Here is a 21,564-nt window from a genome sequence, read left to right on the forward strand (position 1 = left end):
TCTTTCTGCAAATTTCCCCTGCCAATCTCCCCCTTCCTGTGTCTTTTTGTTCCATATAAGATTTTAAACGGAGGTCCCATCTGCAATGGTGGCATTTGAAAAGAGAAGGGTGTAGGGAGTCTTCTTGGAGCTGAACTCCAATTCCACGTGTGTCAGACCCCTGCTGACCAAAAAAAACCTAATTGGATGTTGCATTCACCTACAAAATAGTCACTGCCCAGTAAACACCTCACTGTGACATTCTAAGAGCTTTAACAATATAATACTTGCATTTGATATAGCACCTTATATCTTCAAGACATCTCAAAGTGCTTCACAGAATATACTGTCAAGTGATTTGACTGTCTATTTTGTGGGTGAAATACAGCAGCCAATTGTGCACAGCAGTGTCCCACAAACAGTTGTGGATTCAATGAAAAATGTATTCTTATTTTTGAAGGAATTATTACACCCGGAAAAGCAATCTGCCAATCAACTAACAACTGGGTCCTACTTACTGCTATGTAAACAGGCGTGTGGAGTAAGGAAACATGCCCAACGTTTCACCCTGCTGGGAATCGAGCCCAGGTCGATCGTTTGTGAGGCGAGCGCTTTAACCAGAGCTACAGGACTCCTTTATCAAATGCAAGAATTATTTTGCCTCATTTAACTGCTCAGATACTTGTCCAGTTTTCTGGGGTAAGCAACTGGGTCATTTCAACAGGGGAAACTGGACAAGTGTGAAACAGCTTTCTGAGATTTTAGATGAAACTAAAGGAATTGCATCTGATACTTGTGATCACAATGACAAGGATCAGATGGCCTTATTTCACATTTCTGACTTGTGTAATGGTGGGTGTCTACCCCCCACACACACAAACACACCAGTTGTGTGTGGATGTGTGTGGAGGTGGGAGGGGGGATGTGAACAGTTTCCTGGATACCTCTCCTCTTCCTCAGGGAAGCTCCTGCCACATGCGTTACCACATTATTCCATGAGAGGGCTCCATTGTAATTGTGCACAACTTGCGCTTTTCACGTAGGATTAATCTTATTGCACTTCACGCGCAGACAACAGGGAGCACTGAGCAGATACGTGGAAATCCCTCCGCAGATCTCAGTGCACACACCCCATTATCCCATCCCTGATGTCAGCCTGGCTCGGTCAGTAACACTTTAGCCTCCGACTCAGAAGGTTGTGGGTTCCAACTCCATGTCGGGACTCCAGGCTGACATTTTAGTGCAGTGCTGGGAGATTACTAAATTGTCAGAGGTGCCATGTTTTGGATGAGATGTTAACCTGAGGTCCCGTCAGGTTTCAGGTGAACATTAAAGGTGGATATGGCACAATTTGAAAAAAGACGGGAGTTTCTCCCATTATAAATATATTATATCCCCCAAATAAAGTTGGTCATTGATTTCATGGTTGTCTGTGGCGCAATGCTGTGAGCAAAATTGGCTGCCCCCTTCATATAAAAATATCCACTTCGCAGTAAATCTTGAGAAGCACTTTGAGACATCTCAACGATCTGATAAGTTGCTACTTCAAATGCAAGAATCATTGTTTTATTATCTCTGTACAAACCTGCTGTGTATGGATCCCCTCCCTCCACAGATCTCTGAACACACCCGTGCATATCCCTCCACACAAAGCACTATAAATTAGCCCCCACCCCCTTCCTGGCATGAAATGAATCCATTTGCTTTATCTTTCTTAACCCAGGGGGCACTTTCAATTGGGATCAGCTAACTCAGCATTTGACTGTCAAAGCAGTTTTACTCAGAAGAATGAGAAAGTGCTTACGATACATAACACTAACAAGGTAACTCTGTGAATGCTGGCTACAAGCTGCTGAAAGTAAACACAAAGGGTTAAATGTGATATATAACACTCAGCACATTCTGCTAGGACTATACATTAGCCCCCACCTCCTTTCTGGCATGAAATGAATGCACATGTAACCCTGTGCTCAGGAAACATTCCCACTTTCCTGTCAAGATCTGAGTAGCTATCAAGAGCAGGTAACCAGGCCAATTGCTTTATTTTTCCTAACTCAGGGGGCACTTTCAATTGGGATTGGCTAACTCAGCATTTGACTGAGGCAGAGAGGTAAGGATCAGAGAATGACCATGCACTAAAATAATAGTCCTGAACTATAGGAAAGGAGAGGCAAGGATTGGTAACCAGGCCAAGGTAGCATTAGTAACTCAGTGAACCGTGATCACCTACAAAAATGAGTCTATCCACTTTACAGTAAATCTTGTGAAGCGCTTTGAGATGTCCTGACTTGAAAGGCACAGTACCAAATATAAGAGTTATTGCTATTATTACCCAGATATAATGCAGTTAACACCCTGATGATAATGCTTGCATTTAATCTACCGCCTGTAACTGAAGCAGCTCAAAAAACATCACAGTGGTTACGCTCAGGTGTAGTGACTGTGTATTTGTCAGCATTCGTGGTAGCCAATTTGCACAGCGCAGTCTCAGACATAGACAGGTGAAACTATCTGGATTGGTGCCAAAAGAAATCCCATTCTTTTTCAAAGGAGACAGGATCTCGCTTTAACGTTTCGCACGAAGGACAGCACCTGACATTGCAGCGGCCATACCCCTTCTCCAGCAACTGCACTCAGCATCAGGGTGAGCTCAGAATCTCAGCGTGGAGCTTAAACTATTCATGGAGTCCTTTAGCATATTGGTTTGAGCACTCGCCTCGCAAGCCAGAAGACCCAGGTTCGATCCCCAGGGAGGGCAAAACCTTATGCAAGTTTCCTTACTCCACATGCCTCTGGTTACCTAGCAGAAAGTAGGAACCCGGTTGTTAGTTGATTGGCGGATAGATTTCCAGGGGTAATAATTCCTCAAAAAAAATTTGGTTAATTGGTAAACAACTGTTTGTGGAACACTGCTGTACGCAATTGACTGCTGCATTTTGCCCACAAAATACAGTCAATTCACTTTATAGTACATCCTGTGAAGCATTTTGGGATATCTCAATGACGTGACAAGGCACGATTTCAAATGCAAGGATTATTATTATATCACCCACAGACGAGAGCAACACCAACCAAGCTGGCTCTGGAGCTCACTGGGAAAGCAGAATTGGAACATCCTTCGTCTGTCGCTCATTTTCATTTCAAATTTGCTCATCTTCACACATTATCAAAATTAATCTTTTAATTACTAAAATGTACAACAGTGATGGTGTTCAGTGCAGTCAAATAGAAACATCTCCTTTATACAGTACTGGTTGAATGTTGTGGTCTGTGCTGAGGTGTGGCAAACCAAGCAGCACATCTTTTCAATTCTGAACCAAGCTTAATAAAACACCTGTGTCCCTTCCCATACTGCCATTCAGACATGACCACACAGCAGCTAAATTCACTTCTCTGTAGCCCCTGGCTGAGAATAGCAACTAAGGCTTCCAGCCCCCTCCATTTGAAAGCATTGGGCAATGGCTTATATTGGGGTTGATGGAATTCTTTGAAATGCAAATGTGTATGCGTGTGTATACGAGTGTGTGTGTGTGTGGAGAATGGGTGTGTGTGCGGGGGAGAAATGGGACGACCTGCATCTGCTTTGCCTTGGTCCTCATTCACTTCATGGTTTTTATTAGAGCAGCATGGAGATGTTTCTATTGTTCAGCCCATCCCTTTATGGTAAGGATACAACAACAATCTCTCTCACTGACACACACACTCACAGGATTCTTGTCTCACACAGTGCAGTCGTGTTTAGCTGCCTCTAAAGAGGACGTAGATCACGGGCAGCGTGAGTGCAAACGCAGTATAGGTCAGCACCGTGCTGTACACAGTGTTGGTATTGATGTGCGACTCCAGCCTCCTCTCAACCTCCTCCAATCCCATCAGCAGTTCCTCAGGGGCGAGCGTTGGCGGGCCGGGGTGGGATTCCGCGGCCATGGCCCTCTCTGCCAGCCTGGTTTGTGTGGCCTTCTTCACCACCGTCAGATCGGAACCCAGCGTCCCCAGGACGTGCTCTAGGCCGTGTACCTGGAGCTGCAACCCCCGCAGTGAGGAGCTCGTCTCTTGTGCAGAGCTCGCCTGCTCCCTCACAGCAGCTAATAGCGGTGCAGTGCTCAGGGAGGCTTCTGATGGCTGTCTCGCTGTGCCCTCCCGGCCTGCCTGCTGCTCTGCCATCTCCTCACTCGCCAACTCCTTCAGGCTTGTCACCAGCTGGTTCAGCTCCTGGTTCTGTAGCTGATGAATGGCCGCCTGCTCCTTCAAGGCTTCCTGTAAGCTCACCGGTCCCTTCTGTGCCTCCAGCAGCAGCCCCCTCAGCTCCTGTAGCCGCACGTGGTTGATGTAAGTGGAGCCCAGGACCCCTATCACCGCCCCCAGCACGGAGCCCACAATGGACCAGTTCTTTGTCCTCTCTGCTCTCGTCCGCTCCTTCTCATGGCTGGACCTCACGGCCGCTGAGAAGAGAGCGAACGTCTCACGCTCCAGTTCCTCAGCGTTCTCATGCGTCGTTCGATGCCGTCGCTCCTCCTGATATCATTGAAAACTTACTTTTAGCTTCTCCCAGCCAAAACACAAGACACCCTCCCCAGTCACAGAGACCCTCCCCCAGGAAGTTCACTTTTATAGCCACTGTCAAGTATGAAACTCAACCATAAGGGAAGGTTGCAGTATCAAGGCTACAGTGCGAGTGTGCTATAAGGTGTAAAAAAAAGCCTGTACTGGGGTGATATGGAGTATCATAGTACTGTGGTACCGTGGAGTCATAGTTAAAGATCAAACTCCTCCACCACTGGTAAGCGCTCTGAGACGCTGCCCTGCGTGGAGGGCGCTAGATAAGTGAAAGTTGTTGTTGCTGATGCCTTGGTACCTAGCTCTGTTTACCAAATTATTAATCTGACTACTTTCAGACGAAATTCCATTTTGTCTTTTGTAGGCGAAACACAGCAGCCAGTTGCGCACAGTAATGTCCCGCAAGCAGCAAGTGACTAATTTTATCGGATGAGTCGTTGAACCAAGGTCTCATCTGCCCGTTATTATTATTGTTATTATTTTAAGCGATCACCCTCCTCATCCTCATCCCCATCCATGTCTGAAGTTCCTTGCTGACCTGCAGGAGTTTGTGTTCCTGGGTGGCCAGCTCCAGATACTGGCTGTCCTCCCGTGACACCCTGTCCAGCTTGTCTCGAACCTCCTTCAGTTTGGCCTGCTGACCCTCCAGGGTCTCCCGGCTCTGTCGGACCACGCCTCGTGCCACCATGAACGCCTTTTCCGCCTGACGTGAAATACCACAATCAGTAACCAGTGCTCAGCAAACGCTCTGCAAAATGTGCTGAACTCTGCTCTTCAGATCCTAAGTTTGTTCCCTGTCTTCATTAACTCCAGAAAGAGTGCAGGAACCAGTGCAGCACTGACACACCATTGCCACACAAGGTGAGGTGACATGTTTTGGTTCCACTTTTGTAAGACACCCAGCTGTTACTCACGTTACCATAATCTATTTGGCATTTTATTTGCAACCGGGTATCTAAATACAAAGTAAACTACAAAAAAAAGGATTTGATAGGGTAGATACAGAGAAACTATTTCCTCATGTGGGTGGGAGAATCCAGAACAAGGGGCATAATCTTAAAATTAGAGAAAGGACATTTAGGAGTGAAATCAGGAAGCACTTTTTCACACAAGGGTAGTGGAAATTTGGAACTCTCGCCTCCAAAAAGTTGTGGATGCTGCATCAATTCACATTTTCAAGACTGAGGTTGATAGATGTTTTGATGGTCAGCATGTCAAGCGATATGGGGCAAAGGCGGGTAAATTGAGTTGAGGTACTGATCAGCCATGATCTAATAGAATGGCGGAACAGGCTCGAGGGGCTAAATGGCCTACGTTACTATGTTACTAAACTATTGGAAACATTGCCAGGCTTCCTGATGCCTGTCCACCTTAATCGTCAAGACTTTGACTTGCATAGTTCACAATTTAATTCCCCTCAGATACCTGAGAGTACTGGCCAGTTTCAAATGAACGCTAACAGAGCTCAAGAGTAGGTAACCTGCACTGGGGTGATGGGGGTGAGGAATTATAGTTTAAGATCAAACTCTTGTCAAACTCTGTATAGCAGACCAATGCCCTGGTACCTAGCTCCATCAACCAAATTGTTAATCTGGTCACTTTCGACCCGAAATTCCAGTCTTGGCTTGTCAGGCAATTTTGTCTTAAAATTTAAGAATGTCCAGAAATAGTGATAAATTCTTAAAATCATCTTTCATTTGGAAACCTATTTTTTTCAAGAAATGTAGAAAATCAACTAAGAAAACCACTTTAGTTTATCAATTAAACCGTTGTGGTGTGAGCAATTACCTTTAAGGAAACATAGGAGAGGTTCCCTTAGCATATAATCACATTGCCTCGATCAGCACAAAGAGCTTTGTCTTACCTTTAAAAATTAGAGTTGTGTCCTTACTTCTTTAACTAATGAGGAAAATTTACAGACCACCTCTTCAGAATCGACACAAATAAGGAACTGCTTCATAAAGTTCATGTAAAGACATAAAGTTACCTCAGTGACATTCAGCTGTGCATTCCGCACCTCATTCAGTCCCACAAACTCCTCGTATTTCTCCCACAAGACGTTGACTGTGGTTCGTATTTGACAGACTGTTTTTCTGCCAATCTCCTTCCCCAGCTCCACCCATTTCAGCTGGGTGGTGTCTGTGATTTCAGTCACAGTCTTGGTGTTTCGGCTGCGGGGGGTTTGCGAACAGTAAAGTCTCACCAGGAGGCTGGTGGTTCCACCACTTGGGAGAGAATAAGCCCGGGGGCATATCACACTGATTACACGTCTGTTCATCACAGGGTCGAGGCTAAAAGGCAGTGCTTATCAAGTCTGGCACTGCTTTTAAACACTACCTGCAATCAAACACACCATTATCCAACATCACTTGACAACCATTTGCTCTGCATCAGTCACTATAGACGAGCATCAAGTAACAGAGCCTGTAAAGCCTGAACTTCTGTCTGACATCCATCACCATCGCACATTCCCCTCACCTGGTGACAGTGACTCTCTCTCTCGCGTCCCCTCAGTGACCCTCTCACTCTCTCTCTACCCCCACCCCCGTGACTCTCTCTCGCCCCCCCCAGTGACCCTCTCGTTCTCTCTCCCCCCCTCAGTGACCCCCTCTCCCCCCCTCAGTGACCCCCTCTCCCCCCCTCAGTGACCCCCTCTCCCCCCTCAGTGACCCCCTCTCCCCCTCAGTGACCCCCTCACCCCCCTCAGTGACCCTCTCACCCCCCTCAGTGACCCTCTCACCCCCCTCAGTGACCCTCTCACCCCCCCTCAGTGACCCTCTCACCCCCCTCAGTGACCCTCTCACCCCCCCTCAGTGACCCTCTCACCCCCCCCTCAACCCTCTCACCCCCCCTCAACCCTCTCACCCCCCCTCAGTGACCCTCTCACTCCCCCTCAGTGACCCTCTCACTCCCCCTCAGTGACCCTCTCACCCCCCCTCAGTGACCCTCTCACCCCCCTCAGTGACCCTCTCACCCCCCTTCGTGACCCTCTCACCCCCTCAGTGACCCTCTCACCCCCCTCAGTGACCCTCTCACCCCTCCTCAGTGACCCTCTCTCTCTCTCTCTCCCTCAGTGACCCTCTCTCTCTCTCTCTCTCCCTCAGTAACCCTCTCTCTCTCCCCCCCTCAGTGATCCTCTCTCTCCCCCCCCCTCAGTGATCCTCTCTCTCACCCCCCTCAGTGATCCTCTCTCTCACCCCCCTCAGTGATCCTCTCTCTCACCCCCCCCTCAGTGACCCTCTCTCTCCCCCCCCCTCAGTGACCCTCTCTCCCCCCCTCAGTGACCCTCTCTCTCCCCCCCTCAGTGACCCCCTCTCTCTCCCCCTCAGTGACCTCTCTCTCTCCCCCCTCAGTGACCCTCTCTCTCTCTCCCCCCTCAGTGACCCTCTCTCTCTCTCCCCCCTCAGTGACCCTCTCTCTCTCTCCCCCCTCAGTGACCCTCTCTCTCTCCCCCCTCAGTGACCCTCTCTCTCTCCCCCCTCAGTGACCCTCTCTCTCTCCCCCCTCAGTGACCCTCTCTCTCTCCCCCTCAGTGACCCTCTCTCTCTCCCCTCAGTGACCCTCTCTCTCTCCCCTCAGTGACCCTCTCTCTCTCCCCTCAGTGACCCCCCCTCTCTCTCTCCCCCTCAGTGACCCTCTCTCTCTCTCCCCCTCAGTGACCCTCTCTCTCTCTCCCCCTTCAGTGACCCTCTCTCTCTCCCCTCAGTGACCCTCTCTCTCTCCCCCCTCAGTGACCCTCTCTCTCTCCCCCCTCAGTGACCCTCTTCTCTCCCCCCTCAGTGACCCTCTCTCTCTCCCCCCTCAGTGACCCTCTCTCTCTCCCCCCTCAGTGACCCTCTCTCTCTCCCCTCAGTGACCCTCTCTCTCCCCCCTCAGTGACCCTCTCTCTCTCCCCTCAGTGACCCACCCCCCTCTCTCTCCCCCTCATACCCCCTCTCTCCCCCCCAGTGACCCTCTCTCTCTCCCCCTCAGTGACCCTCTCTCTCTCCCCCTCAGTGACCCTCTCTCTCTCCCCCTCAGTGACCCTCTCTCTCTCCCCCTCAGTGACCGCCACTCTCTCTCTCTCTCCCCCCCTCAGTGACCCTCTCTCCCCCTCAGTGACCCTCTCTCTCTGTCTCTCCCCTTCAGTGACCCTCTCTCTCTCCCCCTCAGTGACTCCCTCTCTCTCTCTCTCCCCCTCAGTGACCCTCTCTCTCTGTCTCTCCCCCTCAGTGACCCTCTCCCTCTCTCTCCCTCAGTGAGACCCTCTCTCTCTCCCCCTCAGTGACCCTCTCTCTCTCTCCCCTCAGTGACCCTCTCTCTCTCCCCCTCAGTGCCCTCTCTCTCTCCCCCTCAGTGACCCCTCTCTCTCTCTCTCTCCCCCTCAGTGACCCTCTCTCCCCTCAGTGACTCTCCTCCTCCCCTCATGACCCTCTCTCCCCTCAGTGACCCTCTCTCTCCCCCCCTCAGTGACCCTCTCCCTCTCTCCCCCTCAGTGAGACCCTCTCTCTCTCCCCCCCTCAGTGCCCTCTCTCTCTCTCCCCCCTCAGTGACCCTCTCTCCCCTCAGTGACCCTCTCTCTCTCTCTCTCCCCCCCCTCAGTGACCCTCTCTCTCCCCCCTCAGTGACCCTCTCCCTCTCTCCCCCTCAGTGCCCTCTCTCTCTCTCCCCCCTCAGTGACCCTCTCTCCCCTCAGTGACCCTCTCTCTCTCCCCCCTCAGTGACCCTCTCCCTCTCTCCCCCTCAGTGAGACCCTCTCTCTCTCCCCCCCTCAGTGACCCGCTCTCTCTCTCTCCCCCCCTCAGTGACCCTCTCCCTCTCTCCCCTCAGTGACTCTCTCTCTCCCCCCCTCAGTGACCCTCTCCCTCTCTCCCCTCAGTGACTCTCTCTCTCTCCCCGCCTCAGTGACCCTCTCTCGCTCTCACCTGGTGACAGTGACTCTGTCTCTGTCTCTCCTCCTCGCCGCCCTCTGCAGCCTGACTCTCCCCGCACAGATTCGCCTCACCCATCCAGCCTCCCTCACGCAAAAAAGAAGAAATATTAATTTCACCGCACCGGACTAGTCGAGTAATATTAACCGGTATTTTCCTGAGGCTGCTGTTCCCGTTGTGCATTCCTCGCTCCCAGTACTTGGCCGCCAAACCCTGAGCGGAATGTGCGGCCCCTGATGAGAAACCAGCTTTAGCTTTACCCTGCAGGACGGCCGCGCTCCGCAGATTCGCCTCAAACTGCAAAAATATTAACAATAATAATAATAAAGTGACGTACACGGCTATGGTACGCGCGGAAGTTGTTTTTTTAAACACCCGGTGGTTGTTTTTATTTTTGGTCAGTGCCCTGTAAGGGAGTCGGTGTGCGACAGGTGTGGGGCTGTGAAGGAGAGGTGGCGAATGTGCGGCGCGGGAGCGGAGGTGTGAGTGGAGGAGGCGCCTTTTGTTCCATCTTGTGAGGGGGAAGCGGAGCCCGAGAGAGAGAGAGAGAGAGAGAGCCCGAGGGCGTGAGAGAGAGAGAGGGGGAGAGGGGGAGAGGGAGCCGGGCCGGGCAGGGCAGGGCGGGGCGGGGCGGGGAGACCGCCGTGGGAGGCCAGTGTGTGGTGGGGGGAGAGGACAAGCGGGAGGCGGGCGGGTGTGTGTGTGTGTGTGTGTGTGTGCGCGGGGCCTGGCCGCCCGCCCGCCCGCCTGTCCCCGGGAGACATGCTGTTGTTATGGCGCTGGCAGCCCGGCCCCTGGTTCGCTGACTCTGTGTCTCTCCCTCACTGACCTGCCCGCCCTGGGGCCGCTGCTGATGGACCTGCTCCGGGAGACAGCGCTTCACACCCACCCAGGGGCCGAGAGAAATGATTCACACTCGTAACTTGGTAAATTTCCCTTTAATAATTATTATTATTATTATACATTACCCTTTCGTGTTCACCTCTCTCTCTCTCTCTCTCTCCTACATGTTAAACCCGCCTTTCCTCTTCACCGGTCGCTCTCTCTGTTTCTCTGCTCTTCCCACACAGCTTTGGTGACAGGAACCTTTTTTTTCGAAAAGAGTTCCGACGTTAACTGTCAATGAAATGCATTTTTCAAAGTTTCTGGTGGCCGTGTGTTCCACTGCACAGGGAGTGCCAGCGCCAGGGCGAGGGTTTGTATTTACAGCCTCGAGTCTTCTGTACTTGGTCCAAATTGAATGGATTTCCTTTTCCAGGAATACACTTTAACGAGTCCTGTATGTCCCGAACATCAAATCGGATTGGAGTTGATCGCACATGCTTCCCCGGGTTGTGTTTGTACGCTGGATTTGACAGACCCACATGGCTGTCGTATCTGACCGTTTTAGCTGCTTCCTCGTTGTGTTTTGGAAAGTAGGAAATGAAAAGTTTGTCTCAAATGTTTCGAATATGGACTTAACAAACCTACCGACATCTGTGCTGATTTGCAACATTGTTTAGAAATTGAATACTCTGGTGTGTATGAATGAAGTATCCGTCTACTATGAGCCGCACTACATGTGTGATGGTATTTACTGTATGATATGGTTAATATGATCATTCAGTTAGACTTGTGACACTTCGGTGCTGAACTTTGTACACGGAACTATCGAACCCTGATCTTATTATAGTGCTGTGTGTACTGTACACAACATCATGAATTGACAGCACTGTTTCCTTTATGGGGCATGGCATGTTTCTGTATTCACAGTGCTGTTAGGTGATGTTACTTTGTATTCACAGCACTGTGTACTTTGCATAGGAAAGGACCTGCCTATGTAATCACAGCTCCGTGTGAGCAGTATGATGTATAACATAACTATGTATTCACAGAGCTGAGAGTGCTATAAGGCTATGTTATGTATTTACTGCACTTTCACCCACAAATATATCAAGTCAATTCTGTTATATTCTGTGAAGCGCTTTTAGACGTCTAGAAGACATGAAAAGCGCTATATCAAATGCAAAGATTATTATTTATTATTATTTCACTTAGTATGAGGAGTAATACATCTGCTCTGTGTACTGCATAGGATATGTGGAGTCCTGCAGGGTATTGGTTAGAGCACTCGCCTCGCAAGCGAGAGGACCTGGGTTCGATTCCTGGGCAGGGTGAAACCTTAGGCAAGTTTCCTTATTCCACATGCCTCTGTTTATCTAGCAGTAAGTAGGAACCCGGCTGTTGGCGGATCGCTCTCCAAGGGTATAATTCCTTAAAACACTATAATAATTTGGTCACTCAATCTACCACTGTTTGTGGGACACTGCTGTGCACAAGTGGCTGTCGCGTTTTCCCCCCAAAATATACCCCATGCATTCACAGCTCTGTATGTACTGTAAGACACATGACATACCTGAGTATTTACTGCGCTGTGTAATATATGTAACCTGATATCTCTCTCTTATGATACATCTGTGCATTCACAGTTCTGTGCATGTGTGGGATATGACACGTCTGTGTATTCACAGCTTTCTATGTATGTGACATGACACGTCTGTGTATTCATAGCTCTGTGTATTCATAGCTCTGTGTACTGTGTGTGACGGATCCATGTTATTCACAGGTCCTTATACTCCTGTGGACATGCCATAGCTTTCTGTATATGTATGATATGACATGTCTGTGCATTCACAGCTCTGTGTCCTACATATTCATAGTGTTGTGTGTACCATATGTGGCACATCAGTGTATTTAGAGTATTGGCAGTGCTGTGTGTACTGAATTATTTTTGATATGTCTGTCTGTTTAATGTGCTGTATGTACTTATGGGCTATAATATATCTGTGTATTTACAGCACTATTATCACGGAAATATTTATGCTAAAGGGATGTCACATGTCCGTTTTCGCAGGGTTGGGTATGCTGATTGGAATAGTTTATGTCTGTGCATTCTGTGTTCATTTGTGCCGTGTGTCTTGTGAGTGCCATAACATTTCTGTGTGCTTGCAGTGCTGTTTACTGTATGGGATATGGTATGTTTAGGCATTCACAGACTGTGCATACTTTATCAGGTTCAATATATTTGTGTATTCATAGTGCTTTGCTTCATGTTGGGGTATGATACACCCAGATATTCATACTACTGTGTACTGTATAAGATATGCATTGTTTGTTTTGGCCAGCTGGGTGTCTGACGTATGCGTAACAGTATCCAAACCAAACAATTCCATGCATCTCACCTGTACAAGGGAATTCCAGAGTTATTTATTGAAATGTATTGCTCACTCTCCCTGGAAGAACACATTTGCTTACTTAATTTCAAGGGGCATTAGGCACAGGTTGGCAAGAGCCAAGGGTTGGGGACACCAGAGTGTGCGTTGGGGTACTGCTGGAGTCTAACTAGCTAAACCAGCCTTTGATACAGTTGACCACTCTATCCTCCACTGCCTCTCCTCTCACCTCAACCTTCATGATTCTGTCTTTGAATGGTTCAGATGCTACCTCTCACACAGTCTCCACTTTGTCTCCACAAGCAGCTTTTCCTCCAGCCCCTGCACCGTCATGTGCGGTGTTCCTGAGAGCTCTGTCCTTGGTCCTCTCCTTATCAATTTGTACATGCTCCCTCTTGATGACATCATCCCCAGACAAAAAGTCAACTTCCACAAGTATGTGGATGACACCCGACTCTATCTCTCTGACTCCACTTTCGACTCCAGGACCACTGCTGTCCTAACAGAATGTCTGTCAGACATCACGTCCTGGATGGGAGCTAATTTTCTAAGTTGAACGTCAACAAGATCGAGGCTCTTCTGATTGTTCTCCCTTCAGCGCCTCCATACCTCAGGCACTGGCAGCATCCCCATCCATGGATACACACTGCACTTCACTGAGCCAGTCAGGAAGCTTGGGTTCTTGTTTAACCCTCAACTGTCCTTTCTCCCCATATCCGTGTCATGACACACTTTGCCTTACCCCACCTCTGCAACATCACCTGACTCTGCCATACCTCACCCCTTCGACCGCCGAAACCCTCATTCACGCATTCGTTACATCTATGCTCGACTACGCCAACTCCCTGTTTGTCGGCTTTTCCAACTCTTCCCACCACAAGTTGCAGATCAACCAGAAGGCTGCAGCTCGTGTCCTCTCCCGCACCAGGCTCTGTAACCCCATCACCCCCACCCTCTCCCAGCTCCACTGGCTCCCCATCCCTCACAGGATAGAGTTCAAAATTCTTGTGCTCACCTTCAAGTTCTTACACGGCCTTGCCCCTTCTTACCTCTGTGACTTGTTATCAAACTGTTCACTCCCTCTGCTCAGCGGGCTCTGGCCTGCTTCATGTCCCCCACCCAGGCCGCCCCACCATCGGCAGCCGGGCCTTCAACCTTTCTGCCCCCACTTAATGGAACTCCGTCCCACATTCCCTTAGGTTTTCTCTCTCCCTTCCCTCCTTCAAGGCAAGTCTCAAAATCCTACTCTTTGACCGAGCCTTCTGTTACCTTCCTTACTCCAACGCCCCACCCAACACCAAATCTGTGACTTTCCAGCACCTTGGGGCATCCTCCAAATGAGAGAGGTGGTATACAAATGTAATTTTGTATTGTAAAACCGCATAGCTTCCCATGATATTGCTGTCTGGCAAGCTTCCCACTGCTTGTTGAGCTAGGACCTGTTAGGGCTTTGGCTTGCAGGATCAACATGAGCTGAGTAGGAAGAATCCTTGCCCCTAGTGACTGAGCTGCCCTTCCAAGTCCTGCTGATGAGCCATTATCATCACTGGCTGTGTGATCATCATCATTGCCTACCGACACTACCGCAGAGGGCTGGCTTGATTCTGATATACTGTTTCCAAATATGTCCCCTTGGAGCCACTTCAGCTCTGCTTACCTGCTTACCCCACACCAAAGGAGGATAGTCACTAGTTAGTCATTTGCATCCAACAATTGTGGGTTTGATCCCTCACTGGATGGATGACAGGTACCAGGATCTTCCTGAGAGTTTCCTGATGGGCAACACAGCTCAGCATTGCCACCATCTTCCTGCCCACAGCTGAGACATGTCTGCGTGTTCACAGCTTTTCAATTTGCTAGGTGTTTGTGTTCACAGACTCTTCTGTTTTTTCAAGAAGCTGTGTGTAGCGTATAGCGTAAGTTTAAAGCACTATGTGTATTGAATTGCTGATGACAATGCCCTTTTGGAATGGGTGGGGTTTAAGACATCATGTATGTTCATGTATATGTGTTTCCAGCGCTTGCGCATGATATGGGATGTGTCATATCTGTGTAATCCTCTTGTGTGCATTGTGCCAGGTGTTAGCCCAGTTTAGTTTTCCAGGTTGTCACTTCTGAGTCAGAGACTGTGAGTTCAAGCTTCACGTCGGGATTTTCAACTCACATAATCTAGTCTGACACTTCACTGCCAGGGGCAGGCTGCTTTGTTGCAGGTGCTGTCCTTCTAATGAGATGTAAAACTGAGTTGTCTGCCTGTTCAAGTGGACATTGAAGATTGCATGGCACTACTTGAAGAGAGAAGGTTTTTTTTTCTCTCCTGGTGTCCTGGCCAATAGTCCCTCAAATAAAATTGGTCAGTCACTTTATTGATGTTTGTGGAACGTTGCTGTGCACAAATTGATGACATGTTTGCATACAAATAAAATAATAAAATGAAATCTAGGTGTGTAATATTCCCATTGTGTTAAATAATAAATATTTAATAAATAATTAAATAATAAAAATAATAATTTGGTCACTTAATTCACGACTGTTTGTGGGACGCTGCTATGCGCAATTGGCTGCTGCGTTTCGCCCACAAAATATACAGTCAACACACTTTACAGTATATCCTATGAAGCACTTTGAGACGTCTCGAAGATGTGATAAGCGCTATATCAAATGCAAGAATTATTATTATAATGAATGGGAGGGTTACACTGTTTCTACTGTGTGCTACCACTGACCCAGGCTGATACACACAGCAGCTTAAAATATCTCAAAATGCTTCACTAATATTTACTGTTAAGTGTAATGACTTTTTTTCTGCTCCATCATTCATAAGCTCCAATTCATCCAAAACTCCACCACATCTATGTCCCACCAAACTCTGTACATCCATCTTCCAGTTCTCACTGAGCTCCACTGTCTTCCTGTCTCTCAGCAAATTGATTTCAAGGTTCTCACTCTTAAGTTCCTCCCTGCCTTACCACCTCCTTATCTCTCTGATATTCTCCTACCGTACCCTTCTGCTAGCCCCCAACGCCCCCATACTCGGCACACATGGATTTCCTGAGCAATCCCCGCCCTCTCTGCACGATCCCTCTAACCCTCCATCATAGTTCCAGTTGCACCAATGATTATAGGAACTATGTTTTACATTATCACATTCAATTTGTCGATCAACATATTTCCTGATTTTCTCTAGTTCCTTATTTTTCACATTGTAATCTCTTGGGATACCAACATCAATAATACTACAAGCACAATCTATTTGATTCTTTATGATAATATCTGGACTGTTACAGGTCAATGTCCTGTCTATACGTACTTGTGAATCCCAGATTATTGTGATGTTGTTTCTCAATGCCACTTTTGCTGGTTGATGTTCATACCAATTGGTCTTTACATCAATATCAGTGTTTACAAATTGTTCAGTGAATATATTTAGCTACGTTATTATGCCTAATCAGATATTCTGATTGTGCTAGAACTAGACATGATAGCAACATGTGGTCCACTTTTTCTGGTGCTTGATGACATATTCTGCATTTTAGATACATTTTTCTCTAAGATCTTATTTTCATAATATAATAATAATCCTTGCATTTGAGATAGTACCTTATCACATTTCGAGACCAAGTTCCTGTCTGCCTGTACAGGTGGACATTAAAGATCTCATGGCACTATTCAAAAAGAGTTTCTCCCAGTGTCCCCAAATAGAATTGGTTCTGTGGCTATTTGTGGGACGTTGCTGTGTGCAATTGGCTGCAAAGTTTCACCCACAATATACACACTTAATCCAACAACAACAATAAATCACATTTGTAAAGCGCTTTTCACGTCGGGTGAATGTCCCAAGGCACTGAGGTGGGGGAAGGCAGAACGGATCATGCCACTTTACAGTATATCCTATGAAGCGCTTTGAAACATATCAACGATGTGATAAGGCACCGTATCAAATGCAAGGATTATTATAATTATTACTATTCTATTTAGTGAAGGACATTGTTTCATGCAATGCTTACTAGATTTTCTCTCTGTTAAAGGAATAACAGGATGGGTCTGGACTTTGATGTGAAAACATTTTGTCACAACCTCCGAGCGACGAAACCTCCGTATGAGTGCCCAGTGGAGAGCTGCCGGAAAATTTATAAAAGCTACAGCGGCATTGAGTATCATCTGTACCACTATGATCATGACAACCCTGTGCAGCAGACCCCCGCTCGCAAGCCCAAGAAGAAGGGGCGCAGCTCCCGGACAGGGACGCAGCAGTCTCCCAACCCATCAGAGATCTCCCAGTCCCCCAGCCGAGAGCTGCTGACCTACGCACAGGCCCAGCGCATGGTGGAGGTGGACATTGAAGGGCGGCTGCACAGGATCAGCATTTTTGACAACCTGGAGGTGCTGTCGGAGGACGACACCACCGCGGAGGACATCGTGGAGTGCAATAGCAACAAGGAGAACACGGAGACCCCCACCCCCACCCCCAAAGCCAACAAGCACAAAAATAAGGAGAAGAGGAAAGAGTCCAGCCACCACAACCCTAACGCCTCGGCCACCAAACTTCCAGAGGTCATCTACCGTGAGATCGACCATAATGCGACCGACGCTCCCCCTCGGCCCTCCTCCTATTACCGCTACATTGAGAAGTCGGTGGAGGAGCTGGACGAGGAGGTGGAGTACGACATGGACGAGGAGGACTATGTGTGGCTGGACATAATGAACGAGAAAAGGAAAAACGAAGGGGTGAATTTTATCCCGCAGGAGGTGTTTGAGTACCTGATGGACCGGCTGGAGAAGGAGTCGTACTTTGAGAGCCACAACAAGGGCGATCCCAACACGCTGATCGACGAGGATGCCGTGTGCTGTATCTGCAACGACGGCGAGTGCCAGAACAGCAACGTCATTCTCTTCTGTGACATGTGCAACTTAGCGGTGCACCAGGAGTGCTATGGGGTGCCTTATATCCCCGAGGGGCAGTGGCTGTGCCGCAGGTGCCTCCAGTCGCCCTCGAGAGCAGTGGACTGTGCGCTGTGCCCTAACAAGGGTGGCGCCTTCAAGCAGACAGACGACGGGCGCTGGGCGCACGTAGTGTGTGCCCTGTGGATCCCTGAGGTCTGCTTTGCCAACACTGTGTTCCTGGAGCCCATCGATAGCATTGAGCACATCCCGCCCGCACGGTGGAAACTGACGTGTTATATCTGTAAGCAGCGTGGCTCGGGGGCTTGCATCCAGTGCCACAAGGCTAACTGCTACACTGCTTTCCACGTGACCTGCGCACAGCAGGCTGGGCTCTACATGAAAATGGAGCCTGTAAGGGAGACAGGGGCCAACGGGACCTCGTTCAGCGTGCGTAAGACGGCATACTGTGACATTCATACGCCGCCCGGCTCGATACGCAAACCACCCGCCCTCTCGCACAGTGAGGGGGAGGAAGAGGAGGACGACGAAGGCGAGGATGGGAAGGGGCCAAATTCGGAGAAAGTGAAAAAGGCAAAGGCCAAGTCGCGCCTGAAGATGAAGAAGGCACGCAAGATCCTGGCAGAAAAGCGGGCGGCTGCGCCCGTGGTCTCGGTGCCGTGTATACCACCTCACAGGTAGATCATCGTGTCCCTCTGATGGGTTAGTGCGACCGCAAAGCGAGCTTGTGTGAGGCTGACAGGAGGTGCAAGGCTATGAAAAGGTGCAGACATGAGCTAAGTTCTAAAGGGGTTACTGGGCATGAAGGTTTTCTACAAGGCTATAGCTGGGAGCTAGACTGTGAAGAGTTAAAGTAAGACTGTTTGTGTTTGGCTGTTTGCGAGACACTGCTGTGAAGTCCTGTAGCTCAGTGATTAGAGCACTGATTTGCTCCGCACTTAAGGCACTGACAGCATCAGCAGCCACGGATGCACACTCCACCTCACCGAGCCAGTCAGGAACCAAGTCATCTTGTTCGACCCTCATTGTTCTGTTTACCTAGTAGTAAGTCGGAACCCGGTTGTTAGTGAATTGGCAGGTTGCTTTTCTGGGGTAATAATTCCTTCAAAAAAAATTGGCCACTCAATCCCTGACTATTTGTCCACAAAATATACAGTTAATTCACTTTACAGTATATGCTCCCTTGTGGTGACATCATCCGCAGACATGGGGTCAACTTCCACATGTATGTGGATGACACCCAACTCTGTGTCTCCGCCTCCAATCTTAACTCCAAGACCAATGATGTCCTGACAGATTGTCTATCAGACATCAAGTCCTCTATGAGAGCTAACTTTCTAGAGTTGAATGTCAGCAAGACTGAGACGCTCCTGATTGGCTCTGCACCTAAGGCACTGGCAGCATCAGCATCCGTGGATGCACACTCCATCTCACCGAGGCAGTCAGGAACCTAGTCATCTTGTTCGACCCTCATTGTTCTTTCTCCCTCACGTCCATGAGATGACCTGCTCTGCCTTCCCCCACCTCTGCAATATTGCCCAACTCCGCCACTGCCTCACTCCTCAGGCCGCTGAAACCCTCATACATGTCTTCATCACATCTAGGCTCGACTCCCTGCTTGTTGGTCTTCCCAACTCTTTCCACAAGCTGCAGATCATCGAGTTCAAAATCCTCGTCCTCACTTTCAAGGCCCTCCACTGGCCTCTCCAACCTGCTAACACCTTATGAATTTCTTCGCTCCCTCCGCTCAGCCTGCTCCAGGTCCCCTGCCCGGCCCGCCCCACCATCGGCGGTCGGGCCTTCAGCCTCTTTCCCCACCCTCTGGAATTCCATCCCACATTTCCTTTGTCTCATTCCCTCCCTTGCCTCCTTCAAGGCACCCTCAAGACCCTCCTCTTCAACCGGGCCTTCGGCTATCCTCCTAACCTCTCTGCCCTCCACCCTCCCTGATCCCAACCGCCCCCTGCCCGCTCGGGTTCTTATCCCTGGCCTCTCAGCTCCCAAGGCACTTTTTACAAATGTCATTCTGTATTGTACTGTATATTCTGTGAAGCACTTTGAGACGTCTCAAAGACGTGTTAATGTGCTATATCAAAAGCACGTATTATTATTTTTATTACTGCTGTGCGCAATTGGCTGCCAAGTTTTGCCCACAAAATATACAGTCAATGCACATTAAAGTACAATCTGTGAAGTGCTTTGAGACGTCTCAAAGATGGATAAGGTGCTATATGAAACGCAAAGATTATTATTATTAAGACAAAAGTCAGTCTGTGAAGGCAATAGAAGCAAACGATTACTGGTGGCCTTAGAGTGATCTTTTTCTTCTATTGTCTGAATCCAGCCCGGCGGATGATTTCATACAGTCCATTTCCAACTTTGGGCCGACTGCTCACTCCCTCCCTCCCTCCCCGTCGAATGGCCTCTCCTGGTAGTGTCAGGAGCCGGCGGTTGGTAGGACACAGCATGGGGAGTGGAAATAATGCCAGCTGTTGCTGCAGTCTGTCAACAACAACAGCAGCTTGCATTTATTTAGTACCCTTCATCGGGGTTGTATCCTGGAGCGCTGGTAAGAGACAAGCTTGAAGGCAAGCTCATCTCTTACTAACCGCTGGCTCCTGGAGGGCTGGAAGAGCGAGAGTGTGATTGGTTGGTTGATTGATTGATTGATTGATTGATTGATTGATTGATTGATTGATTGATTGATTGATTGATTGATTGATTGATTGATTGATTGATTGATTGATTGATTGATTGATTGATTGATTGATTGATTGATTGATTGATTGAGGGGAGAGATAGTGATTGGGAGAGAGTGTGAGAGGAAGAGAGTGTGAGATAGAGGGGAGATAGTGAGAGAGATAGGGGGAGAGATACAATACAACAACAACAAACAACAAAATTACATTTGTAAAGCGCCTTTCATGTCAGGAGGACATCCCAAGGTACTTAACAGTTGGGGATCAGGACCCAAGCATGGGTGGGGGCCAGGGTTGGGATGAAGGAGGGCAGAGTGGTAGGAGGGTGGCTGAAGATGTGGTCGAAAAGGAGGGTCTTGAGTTGTGCCTTGAAGGGGTCAAGGGAGGGAGCAAGGCAAAGGGATTGTGGGATGGAGTTACAAAGGAATTTAACAATAGAGTGATTAACAGGGAGGGGGGAGAGAGCATGATGGAGAGGGGCAGATAAAGAAATGGAGGCAGGGAGGGAGAAAGCAGAGAGAGTGATTGAGAGGGGAGAGAGTGTGTGTGAGAGTGTGGAGGGAGAGTGAAAGAGAGTCAAGGAAAGAGGGTGTGTGAGAGAGGGAGGGAGGGGTGGAGAGAGATTGATTGAGGGAGAGCGAGAGTGTGTGTGGGAGACGGGCAGAGTGAGAGAGTAACTGAGAGAGTGTGCAAGAGGAGAGAGTGTGCTGAGAGAGAGAAGGATTGAGAAAGAGGAGGGAGAGTGATTATAATAATTATAGTCCTAGATATAACGCCTTATCACCTCTTTAAGACGTCTCAAAGCGCTTCACAGAATATATTATATGGATATCGCTGCTCGGTGGCTCACTATATTACACTGATGCAGTGACCCATGGGATCACTTTTGGCTCGCCAAACACTTGTACCAGCTCAGGCGAGTCTATGGCAAATCAATGCTTTGTTTGTTACTGAGTAGCTTCTGAGCTGCAATACTATGGCGTAGGGATTAATGAAGGAAGATTCAATAAAGAAAAGTGTATTTGGTCGGCCGACCAAAAAGATTGGTCACTGCTGGTGTAGTAGCTATTGAGCCGCTTACTTAATCTCGTTGTTTGTTTAAAACCTTGGTTTGTACGTCATTTTAGCAATTGCTTATGCTTCCTCTCAGGCTGAGTAAGATCACGGGCGGACTGTCCATTCAGCGCAAGAGCCAGTTCATGCAGCGACTGCACAGCTATTGGACTTTAAAGCGACAGTCCCGCAACGGCGTGCCGCTCCTTCGGAGGTTACAGTCCCACCTGCAGTCTCAGCGAAACGCAGAACAGG

At 48.8% G+C, this 21,564-nt stretch overlaps 2 protein-coding genes across 4 annotated transcripts in view; one reads left to right on the top strand and one right to left on the bottom strand.

The window, feature by feature from the left end:
• Nucleotides 1–3,145: 3,145 nt before the first annotated feature.
• On the bottom strand, nucleotides 3,146–7,022 carry ccdc51 (coiled-coil domain containing 51). The gene is made up of 4 exons (XM_007890257.2): nucleotides 7,012–7,022; nucleotides 6,521–6,870; nucleotides 5,072–5,236; nucleotides 3,146–4,491 (listed from the first exon to the last, which is right to left on the bottom strand). The coding sequence occupies exons 2-4, from the start codon at nucleotides 6,809–6,811 to the stop codon at nucleotides 3,718–3,720; spliced, it is 1,230 nt and encodes a 409-aa protein (XP_007888448.2). The 5' UTR covers nucleotides 6,812–6,870; nucleotides 7,012–7,022; the 3' UTR covers nucleotides 3,146–3,717.
• A 3,138-nt stretch (nucleotides 7,023–10,160) lies between these two features.
• brpf1 (bromodomain and PHD finger containing, 1) overlaps nucleotides 10,161–21,564 on the top strand; it is a 32,036-nt gene continuing 20,632 nt past the window's right edge. For 2 of the 3 annotated variants that reach the window (XM_007890258.2, XM_007890259.2), the window contains exons 1-3: nucleotides 10,162–10,369; nucleotides 16,684–18,234; nucleotides 21,407–21,563. In XM_007890258.2, coding sequence (XP_007888449.1) covers nucleotides 16,694–18,234; nucleotides 21,407–21,563 — 1,698 coding nt within the window. In that variant the 5' untranslated portion in view covers nucleotides 10,162–10,369; nucleotides 16,684–16,693. Of the gene's footprint in view, nucleotides 10,370–16,683; nucleotides 18,235–21,406; nucleotide 21,564 lie in introns of all 3 variants that reach the window. The other variant, XM_007890260.2, reaches the window with a different exon arrangement.

The sequence above is a fragment of the Callorhinchus milii genome, unplaced genomic scaffold, assembly GCF_018977255.1.
Source record: "Callorhinchus milii isolate IMCB2004 unplaced genomic scaffold, IMCB_Cmil_1.0 Scaffold12, whole genome shotgun sequence".
In the NCBI taxonomy this organism is placed as follows: domain Eukaryota; kingdom Metazoa; phylum Chordata; class Chondrichthyes; order Chimaeriformes; family Callorhinchidae; genus Callorhinchus; species Callorhinchus milii.